This window comes from Sylvia atricapilla, chromosome 1 (genome assembly GCF_009819655.1).
Source record: "Sylvia atricapilla isolate bSylAtr1 chromosome 1, bSylAtr1.pri, whole genome shotgun sequence".
Lineage (NCBI taxonomy): Eukaryota > Metazoa > Chordata > Aves > Passeriformes > Sylviidae > Sylvia > Sylvia atricapilla.
The window spans coordinates 53396350-53409176 of record NC_089140.1 but is presented as its reverse complement, the minus strand read 5'-3'; the positions used below and the strand labels follow the sequence as shown (position 1 = coordinate 53409176).

General features: G+C 40.3%; 1 protein-coding gene across 2 annotated transcripts in view; it reads right to left on the bottom strand.

Annotated features, from left to right (window-relative positions):
- Positions 1-12827, bottom strand: part of GLI3 (GLI family zinc finger 3) — a 189262-nt gene that overhangs the window by 61851 nt on the left and 114584 nt on the right. For both annotated transcript variants that reach the window (XM_066322818.1, XM_066322825.1), the window contains exons 4-5: positions 6318-6523; positions 1282-1428 (exon numbers count right to left, since the gene is read on the bottom strand). In XM_066322818.1, the coding sequence (XP_066178915.1) occupies positions 1282-1428; positions 6318-6523 (353 nt within the window). The remainder of the gene's footprint in view (positions 1-1281; positions 1429-6317; positions 6524-12827) is intronic.

Below are 12827 nucleotides of genomic sequence, written 5' to 3'. Positions count from 1 at the left end.
CAAAATCCCAATCAGAAGTATAATATTCTTAAGCTTTCAAGTACTGAAGTCCGCACATTAATTTCTGGTTTAAGTCCAGATTACTTCTGTGAGTTTATTGTGTTTCTGCAGTGTGCCCAAAGTATGTTACTGTAAATTCTTTATGCGTGCTACCAGTGCAGTGAGACTAATAACGGAAAATGAATTTTAAAAATCCTTAATTAGCAAGGAAACAGAATGAAAAAAAGCTTTCCTGCGCAGTTTCACAACTACCTATCTTGCCTGATTCCTATAAAAATTATTGGTCGGTCAAATACTTCACACTCCAAGGCAGGTGTTCTGCCGGGCTAGCTATATTTCCATGTGTTCCAGAGGTAAACCTCCCAACACCCGCACTCCTTGAGATCACCCACTATGGTGTGCAGCCAACAGCTGAAAAAAGAAATTGCACGTACACAAGAAGTTTAAAATTCTACAGGAAAACAAGGCTGTCTAACACTATTGTATTGGTCTGTACAGCCAAACAGAAGTTAACATCACCACCTTTTCTTGCCACCATTTTTTACTGCCCTCATCGGAAGAAAGAGAGTGCATCCTGAAAAGCATGTAAGCTTCTATGACTTGAAGGGAATGCTCTGCATAATCCCTTCTTGTTGATCAAAACAAACAGTAGCAAGCAGTTTGCAATGGGGTCCTCTCTTTTCCTCCCTCAACAGAAAAACAGAGACAGATTGGAAGACTGAAAGACGCTGAGTGGATAAAGAAGGCTCTTAATATTATGGAAATATTATGGAAAACTATGTTGGGATCCTTGAGAGTTCAGCAAACTGCTTCACTTTACAAGTGGTCGCTGGTCTACTGATCCAAGATACACAACTTCTAAGTGCAGCTAGCACTCTCTGAAAGGTGGAGGACATGCTCTCCTCACAGGAAAACAGATGCAAACTTTCTGTTAACATAGAGCTCATCAGGGAAATACTCAGCTTAACTATGAAAGTGAGTTACTGATTGCAAATAGAAAAGGACATCTTCAAAAGCACTCAAGCCCTGCTAGAAATAAAATTTATAACCTGTTTTCAGGAGCAGTCATGCTCCTCTCCCTACTTTCCTTCGAAGTTTACTTCTAGGCTTGACATAACCCTTGTGCATTTGGCAATCAATTCTCTGGCCCTCCAGGCTCATGAGGAGGCTCACGTCGACTCCCACTTCTCTATCAGCACGGAGGCCTTTTGGGTCAGACCACGAACAACCCACACGATTCCCTTTGCAGGACCATCTATATTGCTAGAAAATCTCACTCACTATCCATGGCATGAAGATACTCCATGTGAAGAGCCCCGGCTCCTGCAGTGGCAGCTGAAGGAATGATGTCTGCATACGGGCTGCGCTGGCCTGCCAACAGAGCCATCTGATGGTAATATTCAGCTGGACTGACGCCAGCGTGTGGAGCTAAAAAAAAACAACATAAAAGTACCATTAATGACGTAAGATAAACAAGAAAGAAAGTTTTATCACATTGCCAGTTTCTCTGGCTATTAAAACAGCTTATTTATTTTTTAATGTAATGCAATGTTTGCAATATGCCATCACTGGTCAACATATTTCAACCAATGGTACTCTAAACATACCATTCAAAAAACCAGCAAGACATAAAATATTAATGAGCTTGGTGATCTCATATTTTTGTATTATTATTAAGTGACTGAAAAAGTGACAGGCTGACAGCAATGGAAACTAGTATGATTTATTAAGTGACATAAAAAAGCGGGAGAACCTTCCCAGCATTTTATTCACATTTACCTCATCCCTGGCCCAAAGGAATCTGTCTCTAAGGTAACAGTGTGGCTGAACTTCCATAAGCATTGAGGTATCTGGAGTCTCTACTTAGGGAACTAGAAGATTCTCCCTCACTATATCCCTCAGTGTCTATGCTTAGTAGCAAACAGGGGTAAAGCATGATTCCAGGACAAATAATAGCTGTCCATGAACAACACAGGGTAATTTTTTTTAGGCAGACAAACTGAAGTCAGTAAACGTGACACCATCCTACCCTTCAAAGTTCATGTATAAATAAATATACTTGGCACATATAAGCCTGTTTGCAGAGTCAAAACCACAGGCTGAATAGACTCTACATCCCGTCAGTGAGGTTATCGTGATGCAGTCCACTGACAATGACTTGTATTAGCTGTTCTGCCATGTAAAATTAACATGAGAGCTTCCTGTTCCCCTCCAATTTTCAAGCAGGCCTTCAACTAATGGGAAACCCTGGACAAATACAGCAACTGAGATCACTTTAAGATCATCTCCTTTCAGCAGGCTTCAGATGCTACTGAAGGTAGAGGGTCATTTCACAAACTCGTGTAAGATGTACCCATAAAATAAGCTGGGCTCCTTCTCCTTGATCCTGACCCTGACCTGCCATGAAACCTGAGGTGTACAGCCCTTGCCTCTGGTCTCTCCCGGCCCCACTTGCAAAACGGTTTACACTCTGGTCACCACAAGATGGTATGCAAGCTTGCCTAAGACACTTAGGGCTCTTTAGGTTAATGGGCTGTACCCCAAGCTGGTGCAACAGATTATTTTAATATTCTTTCATTTCATTTAATACATTTTTTTCTTTAATCTCAGCAGCTGAATCTTGAATGAAAACAAAATTTTACATTGAAATTCTTTGAATATTGTTACCTACACAGAGCTACTAAAAAGATAATTTATATTTGCATTAGAAGATCAGATCCTAAATGCAATCCTTAGAAACAAAATGAAACAAAGAAACCTTAGAAACAAAGAATCAAGATTTATACTTTTAATGTTCTTTTGAACATAAGTCATTGGAATTTTCAGAAAAGCTAATTCAGCAACAGATTGCTTAAGTGTATAATCTGCCTTTATTACTACCAAATAAAATGAAAGAATGTGCTTTTGATGTTAAAATGTTAAATATAACATATAAGAAAGAGTTGTGAAAGATGTAAGTACATCAAACAGGAATACAAATGGCATAAAAATTTAACTGAGATAAATTAAAAGTTGCTGGTATTTTTTCCAAATTACAATTTGATTTCACAATTCAATACAATCTGTCTACTTTCTGTGAAATGGTAAAGAAATTCTTCAGACCAAATTTTAATAGATAGGTAACTTACACTGAATCGCTGATTTTAAAGTTTTACAGTAGTAGGCAACCACGGTGTATTTCCAGACAGACTGAAAATACTTCCTGAACTTTCTGACATAAGTGTCTAGGTTAACTAACAATAACATTGGCTGCAAACTTTAAAATTAACTGCTGCAGAAAACACAGTGAACACATTATTTCATTGCTAAATGTTCCATATGCCAAGAAATGCTCTGGTGCTCTTAAAAGATTATTCCTTACTACCTCCCTCAAACATTAAAAATTAGCCTACTAAATGATGTGTTGCTTGAAGGGTAAATGAAGGGTAAATGGGAAGACCTGCAGCCCGGAATATTTTTCCTGTTTATTCCAGAGTAGCTCCAGCTTTGTTCCTGTTTTTCTGTAAGCGGAGGCATTTGCTTTTGCACCATAGGCACAGCTGAGTTTCATTTGAGCACTCTCCTCTACACACATCCACCATTCCATCCTTACCTCCGCTCCAAATCCTCAGAGAAGTCCTCAGCCACCCCTGACCCACCAAATCTGCTGGCTAAGGAGAAGTGACAAGAGTTATGTTCCAGATTGTTTTGGCTCCTGGCCATTCCCACATCTGTGAGTCGACAGACTGAGCCCAATAGTACACTGATCTAATTATCTAACTGTCCTAAAGCAATTAGGGTAGCAAGAGAAATCTCGCTATGGCTTTCAGAAGAGCAATAACAACTTCCAAGTTTTCATAGTTCAAATGCTATACCACTTAAGCCATGGTGTCCCTTATGTTATTAGTATATTATGTGCATGTACCCCTCTAAACCACAAGAGTGTTTCATTTGCATTCTAAAAGTGCTCAAGTCATGATTCAGATTCTCTGATCCCAGGAATCCACACCTGAAAAAGGCATTTCACTGTATACCTGACTGATCATACAACAGACTATGGATTCCAGGGAACAAACTTGCAGCTTTTCAACAGCATGCTGTTCGATTATCTTCAATGCCTCACTCAAGTTACTGTATTTTCATTGGATGCTGTGCAACACCAGGGCTGTGGTAACTGATCAAAGATGAGGTGTGAACACACATAAAGTGTGAAGTAACATGTATTTGTTTAAAACCTGACCAGAGATTCTTATTCGAGTAAATTTAGCACGTACTTACGACAGATTAAGGCTTTGTATATAATCAGCAATCAAAGCTCAGGGGATGAGCATTAATACAGAGTGTACTCAGCCCTACTGTCCACACCTGAGTTTTCCTGCCACCTGAAAGCCTGGAGTATCCAAGCTACATAGGCTGGCAGGAGAAAACTGTCTTTCTGAGGTGGCAGGTGGAATTAGGGCAGGGTATTTCACAGACCTGAACTGATACCAAACACCTGCACTGTGGACAGACGAACCTTAGCATCACCATAATTATGATGGCACTCCAGACTCAACTGCTAACATGCCAAGTGTCCATTTGTTGAGCAACTGAAGAGCTCCTTGAGGCTTCCCTTCCTTCAACTCACTGGACTACAACGGCAGAACAACACAACAAGATCACACATTTCTATACTGTACACATCTACATTTAAGTGCCAAAATCTGAAAACAAATTCTACCCTGTGACATCTCTGGATGTTTCTGGAGTGTCATTTGGGTGCTGGGTCAGACAACCTTATGTACCTACCATCTTTGCAAGTGAATTCACCTGAGACCAAGACTGTATATAGCTTAATGTCCTAGGTGGTGATAGATGGTTTCCTCCACACATTCCTTTGTGTGCCATTGGAACATACCTTAAGCATAAATCAAATTCTGCAGGAATGGATCCTGAAGAGTATTGAAGATAGCAAGGTATTCTGCATATTAGCTCCTATCAAAGGTCCAAGTGCACACCTCAAGAGTTTTCTCAATATATGCCATTACATTATAGCTCTGTCATTTTTGCCCTTTTGTATCTAAAGCTCCAAAGCTCCTGAAGTCAAAACCTGCCTTTCTGACCATTCAGTTTTGTTTTTTTTTTAAAAGTATGTTCTTTTAAAAAATATTTCTTGCTAAAACAAAAAGGGTAGAATTAGCAAGAATTCATGCAACATCCAAAGTGCTGCTAGGAAAGCCCTATGTGCATGCCATATACCCTGACTGACAATAGGTCATTAAAATTTATTCTCATAAGAATATGTGCCCATAACTAATGGACTAACTGTAAAGGTATATATTCTTATAAACGAGGATTAATTAGTTATCCGTTTGGATAGGGTGCACCGCTCATTTTTCAAATTCAGCTAAAGGCAGTTTAACTCTGGTAAGTTTCTGAATTCACTGGGAAGATCTTTCCCATAGTTCAAGTACCAGTTTAATTACCTTTCTCTACATAGTTCATTCTGAATATGTTCTATTTTAGTTCCCTTCAGAAAATGCTAAATTTTGAAATGTCAAACTGCTTATGTTTATCCACTTCTGAAAAACCTACTATTAACAAGACAGCCTTTTTTGCAACTCTGTTGATGGCTCACTTCAGTAAAATTCCCACTGAAATGAATAGGGAATGGGCTAGAATAATGACAAGAGTTCAGTTCAGCTCAAACAGCCTGGAAAATAAAAGCCATGGTCACATCGAGACCTAAAGCACTGAATTTCAAGTATACTGCCCACCATTTAGATTAAAAGGGACAATTTTGATCATCAGCCACTTCTAGATAAGCCTAATTTCATCCGGCCATATTGCTGGCTATGATAAACTGAAGTAATTCTGCATAAGTTTAACAGAACTACTAACTAAATGTAACTAGTCAGTGCATGCTTTACATGACTGAAAAACACTATTTTAATTAACAAGGCTTTTGTTCCTGAAGAAATCCATGGTTATACACTGACGTGCACTCATGAAGAATCTGACTCAATTCAGCCCAGATACAACGGATTTTTTTTGGAGATGAGAATTACACCCCATGTCAGCCCCACAAACAAAAGACATCACAAGACATACACCACCCTTTCAGCATAAATTTTGAATGAGGCAGCTTTTTTTTTTTTTCTTCTCCCTGAAGTTTCAACATTTGTGAGATGTACAAATGAGCCATGATCAGCTGATGAAGTATTGAAACATTTATGACATAATGAGTATGTCTGACAAACCTGGTGAAGCTGCTTTGAACAAGGGGGAAAAATGTTGACAAGATTAATATCACTTAAGTTGCGACAATGACAGAAAACAGGAAACCTGTCTTAACCCACCGTCTGTTGGGCTGAGTCCACGGGCTGCTGAGATCATGGAGAGGGACGGGCTGCTGTGCAGGGACCTGATGTAGTCCATGTAGGGGTTAATGTACGGGTGAGGGGTGCTGAAGGGAGACTCTGATGTTGCAGCAGGATTTCGGTGCGGGGAAATTCTAAGGAATGGAAGCTCTGAGTATGTTGGGCTACTAGATAAGGCAGAAGGCCTGGAAGAAACAAAAGGAAGAAAAACAAAACCAGCCAGGTTATCTACACAATGAAGAAAAAATACTATGAAGGTAACACACTTGTTTCTTAAAGAATAACAACTAGGTTGCACATGTACTGAAGTCAACTGTCTGGAAAGAAAAAGGATGGCAAATTATTTCTTCTCTGTCCCCATTATTATCAATATTTCTCCAACCAATTTGAACATGATTTTTACGTGTGGTTTAACCTTAAACCCCTCAATACCCTTTCCCCAAGGAGTTAAGGAGAAAATAACTTCAATTAGTGAAAAATATGCACACTGCATTACATAGTAATTCTTATTGCAATATGAAATACATACTAAGATTCAGAATCATTTACATCTTCAAAACCACGTGGGTATTGAAAATGCAGCTTTGAGAGCCACACTGCACACATGCCCTTCATTTGCCAGCTTACTCTTTCTGAAAGTGCATGATAGCATGTTTATACAGAAATCACTTCAGGACTCCCAAACTTTGTAAGCCATTAAGACAGATGGGTTTTTGGAGCTTTTTTTTTTGTTGTTGTTGCTGTCCCTTCCCATGAGAAATGCACAAAACCTGCTGGCATAGGAAGAAAGACTCCTGCATATGTGTGGTTTTAGTATGGTGCCAGTGACCAATGTTTTTTAACAAGGCCCTCTTAATTACGCACATCATTTTTATGAAGAGAAAGCTTGGTGCCCTCGATGTTATGTGTGAGGAACCAAGGCTGAAAGCTGAGTTCACAGCTGACAAAAGATAAATAACCCACCGTAACTCTCCCCATCATTCCATCCTGTCATACCACAGCGTCTGGGCTCTGCTTGGAGACTTTTCTCTCAAGCATCCCATCTCCAAAGGCACTGGAAAAAGTTCAAATTTCATCAGAAGGGGTTGGAGTGCCTACCCTTGCCAACCTGCTCTTTGGCAAAAGACAACGATTAAGCCTGTCATGCATTTACTGTAGTCCAACTGGCTGACCCAAACTAAATGCCTTTTTGTCCCTGTTTTTCTAATTAATTTAGCATATATACAGCACAGACACAGGCAGCAGCTGTGAGAGCAAGGAGGGCAGCCTGTTCCTTTGATGCTGTTGCCTTACAAAGAGTAATCAAACAAGTATTTTTTCCCTTTTAACATACACATATCATGATCAATAGAGGTAGTTGTCATCACCTAAAAGGCCAACAGAACATAATCTTACATAGGAGCCAATTCTGCCCTGCCACCAGCTCAGAAATGCTAGCACATAAATGGGGCTGTGATCAAAGTCATGAATTCCTAACGTGACGCCAGCTTCCCTGCCACTAAATCCATGAGGACTTATAAAATGTGAGGAATAAAGATTTCTCCTGATGTGTTTTTCCCCCTTTTTTCTCTTCCCTATTTGACCTTTTTTGTGTTTTTTACCCTCCAAGAGCTATCTGCAAGGTAAGCCCGTTTAGCCTTCCTGCATGAAAATACCTCTTTGCTCCAAAGTTTGTTAAGAGAGCTGCATTCTGTGCTAGCAGCAGTTACCAACAGTGCAGTCACTCCTCTGGCACCGAAGCAAGTGGCCCACATAAACCTAAGCCACTCACTAACATGCCTTCACTATATTTGAAATGCACTGAGAACCTGAAGCCAAAAGCCACTTTCCACCACTGTGCAAACCAGACACCTCCTTTCCTCAGAGAACTTTTTATCTGCATGGTTCTAAAGTACCTTTGTTTTACAGTAGAAGTGCATTTTTTATCATGCAGGCAGGCCAGGGCCCTAGCCTTATCTGGTGCATATTGAACAGAAAACTCTTTAAATACTTATGTAAGAAGGCTGAAAGTCTGTATCGGCCTCAGTGATTCCCTCTCCAGCTGGCCAACAGCCAAATGCTGCTGCAAGAGCAAGATTAAGAGCCAGGCTGTCAGCTTCTCCTTCCAGATCCAACAAGAGCCATTCAAGGACACCAGGACTCAGCCACTCTTCTCCTCCAGAGCCTCGACTCTTGCTCTATCTCCTCTTCTGAGCTCCTTAGTTTTCCTAGGATCCTAGGGAAAGGACACTGACCTGGGTAACATCAATCAACAGCAGGCATATAAACAGTATTATCTGAGGCAGAAATGAGGAGTCATCAGATTCCACAAAGAATTCCCAGCTCTGGAGTCTGATGTTTCCAAATTTCTCTTAAGCACCTGATTTTAACATGCTGCTAACTTCTGTGCTCACTTTCAGTCTGGATTTCTCTCGCTCCTCTGTGTTCCCAGACCCTCCATTCCCTACAAAGCCATTTTCCCTCACACCTTCATCTGCTCTCAGTTCCACAGTTTGAATAATTCTGATTTTTTTTCCAATAAACGTCACATATCCTTCCTTTCCCTCTGTGATTTAACTTCACTGTGAACATCCTTCACAAGTATTAACTCCCTCCTTCAAACTAAAATGCAGCTTTTAGAAAGGGTGCTGCCAAACACCCTTATTGTTGCTTTGCAACCTCATTGTGTACCAGTAAAGAATTACTTTTATCCCATAAACAGCAAACAGTACAGCCCAGGAGTGGCTCTGCAGATACTCATTCAGTGACAAACAAATCAAATCTCCAGGGTGGCAGTCCATCCCTGTAATTTTTATTTCACATGCACAGGTTAATATGATGGTTTGGATTTGAAGGTACTTTTAAAGGTCATCTAGTCCAATTCTGCTGTCATGAGGAAGGAAAGAAGCTGGGGACCCTCCTTCAAACTCAGGACCCTTCAGCCCAGCATCCTGCAGTCTAGCCATGCATCTTGTTAAATGGTGTTCAGCCTTGGGTCTCAGGCTGCTTCATGGGATGCAATGAGGCTTCAGCATGAGAAGAGGTAAGGAGATTTTCAGTGACACCGCTTGACAATTTATGCCTCACCTGTAAACCATGGGAAGGCAGAACTTGCCCTGCATCTTCTCCTGTGCAGGGGTTCTTCCATTATACAACATATTCAGACCACTTAAGGGAGGGAGCAAAGCAGATGTATGCTCTTTTCTGAATCAGGACCTCTGTAGAGGTAGTTCTAGAGACCCTGCGAACTCAATTCAAATTTCAGACAAAGCTGATCACACTTTCAAGACATAGCTGAAGGTCTCTAGGTTTGTGGGTAATGGACATCTTGTGACTGTGTTTCACCACTAATTTTATCCTGGCACGTTAGGATGATTTTATTATTTTATTAGTAACCTTGATTGTATCTACAGCCCCAACGTAAATTCGAAGGAGCAGAGAACAGGGCTAGCTGTGAAGGCATCTCCTCCTTTCTGTCTAGAAGGCTTTCCTGTTCACTGCTAAGGTGTTGAAATATCATGAGTGCCACACAGCTTCCATATCTAACACAGGACTTCCCACTCCCCACCCATATCCAGCCTGCCAGCTTTTTCCTGTCCCAACTCTCATGCTCTGGGGAATCTCAACTACTCAGCTTGTGCCAAGGCAGGGACATCAATGCAAGGGTGAACAGGTGTATTTTTTCCTATTAGTCATGACACTACTTTGATGAATTGTTGCAGAGGTGTCTGCACAGTCTTAATTACTTAGTCACACCAGTTCAGCAGCTGTGAACAACATCAGTTGTAGGGAAAATCACAGTATGTGTGAAGCTACTTTTTTTAAAAGTGATGGCTTTTCTGGCCACTGCAGAACCACAGGTAAGCCACTTGCAAGATTTCAGTTATTACTCATGAAAAACGGTGTGTCATTTTGTTTTGCAGCTTATAGCTGCAATAGATGAACTCTGCACAAAACTTACTAGCAGCAGGTTTGGATTTTATCCACCACAAAATCAAATGTAATTCCCTTTCCAGCCTATACAGCTCTTTTTTAACTGGTGAAGGAAGATGACGGGAATCTGAGAGTTGATGAGGCAAGCATGAGCAAGTTCCACATTTTCAAAATGATCTGCATGCACTGATCATTTCCTAGTATTATCTTTAAAGGATCCCACATTCTTTCCATCGGCAGAAAAAACTGAGATACGGGGACTCCTACCATACACTTTTGGCTGTTTTTTGTACTTAAGCATCAGCCAGTTTTAAAAAGAGGAAGATCAGATTGCCCAAATTCAAATCCTATCCTTTTCTTTGGTATTAACGGAACAGCTAACTTGAGGTGAAATATTGCTGCCTGGCTCTGACTAGAGGTGAAAGCCCGTGGGTAGGTAAGCCAGCACAGAGCTTGCTGACTGTGGGTCCTTTCAACCACCCTCTCAGTGCTCTACTGATGGAAAGTCCATCAAACTATCAAGTCCATCAAAGTTCATGAAACTATCTTACATGGATTCATGCATGTAACTGAGTAAGGAATTGAGGAGGGGGGGTTGGAAAGAAAAGAGACTCAGTTCAGGGTGCTGGGGAGCAGCAAAGGCCAGCTGCTCCCTAAAAAAACGCAAGCCAGGAGATTGGCACAGGCAATGCACTCCATGCCACCAGATCTGAGTGACCAGAGCCAGGTGCTACTAACACAGTCAATCAGCAGTCTGAGACAAGACAAAGTGACAAACCAGATCGGGGTTGTGCCAGTCAAGAGTAGGAGACAGACAAAGACAGGTCAGGAGACAAGTTCTACTGTTGTTTGGAGGGCTCTATCCAGAACAGCTCCCTACAGCGCAGATCCTGAGTTCAGCCAGGAGCAGGACCAGAAACTGGCACTATCTGCAACAGAGGTCAGGCAGCTCAGCTAAAAAGGAGTTCCTGGATGAGTGAGGTGTTGGTACAGGTCTCCAGTGAGGGCACTCAAGACAATTACAACCAATTAGTGGCGTCAGGGTACTTACTTGCTTTGGAATGCTTTAATTGTTTTAATACATGCCAAAACACCAAAACAGTGCAAACTGTCCCTGTTCTAGCTCTTGCAACTGTGGAAACTACAGGAGGTCCAAAGGCATAGTACAATCCCCACACCTGTCACAGGCATTCTTCAATAGCAATGTTTTCTGGAAGCAGATGTAAAGCCATTCAGAACAGCCACAAAGGTCTATGCCACAGGAAACTCTAGACTACTATTTTTGAGGTTGGTTTGGTGTCAGAGATCAGTCAAAAATGGTTTCCAAATAACTTTAAGCTGTGCTTGGACAAAAGCCTTTTCTAAGCACAACCCATCTTAAAAAAAAAAAAATCATGGTGATTTAAGCTCTTTCTGATTTTAAAGGAAACTATAACTCCAAGACTGGAAATCTTAATGCCAAGTTTTGTCCTGATAAAATTTTAAATGGCTCTTTTATGAATCTGTTGAAAAATACATTTATATTGAAAACAGCAAGTGATCCTTAACTATAACATTGTAAATATGACACTGAGCTGAGGTTACAGATGGAACAATAATCTATCTCACAGAACAAAGCTTGTCAACGAAGTGGGATGAAATATTGTAACATAACCTAATTTATTATTGCCTTTTCATCCATCTTGTTATATTATGAATGTGTCAAAGTTCAAACCCCGATATTTAATCATTTAACAGTACGTTATTCAATGCTGAAGCAAGCATTGATGGCATAACTCTCATACCAATGATATCCACACTGTTTCTCTTATACTTATTCCATTCAGTCCTGCCTGGAGAACTGAAAAAATATTAAACTCATTAAACTGCCTCTGATGCTTTTCTTTTATCTTTTTCTTTTTTTTTCCTGCAGTAACCGTCTGATGTCTGCCGCAAAACATTAACACTTATTTCTAGTAGAACCTGGAAGATGAACAAACAAGAACTTCCTTGGCATGTGGTAACTCCTATTCTAAAGCATGTGGCTCAATTCCTTTTGTAATATCATCCATGTTAAATTTCTATTGTTTCTTTAATACCATACTTGCTTGTACAGACTGACCTTTCAGCACCAGCAGACAACACTTGGCTAATAAAAAGTTTTTATATTAATAAAGTTAAGCTCTGAGATTTCAATGTAAGGAGATTGAGACCAGCACTGACGATTTTTAAAATGCAATTCACATTCCTTTTCTCTTTTCACTTCTCACTGAATGTAGAGCACTGAAAAGCTCTACATACTATGGGAAATCAATAAAGTAATTTTTAATACCTAATTTTTTTTTTCAGAAATTCCAGCTTCAAATAGGCACTCTGCTTCCCTGGAATCACTCACTGCCTCAAAGCTGCTATATCACATTCTTGGAGTTTGGAAAACTAAGCAAGTTATTATGAACATTTAAAGAATTATTTGAATACATGGAAATGTTAGAACACACTTCATATAAAACAGCTCAAGTACTGCAGAAGAGTAAGCACTGTTAAGTATATTTTCTTAATGGTAGAAATAAAGAAAAAGGAGAACATGAGCATGTTTTT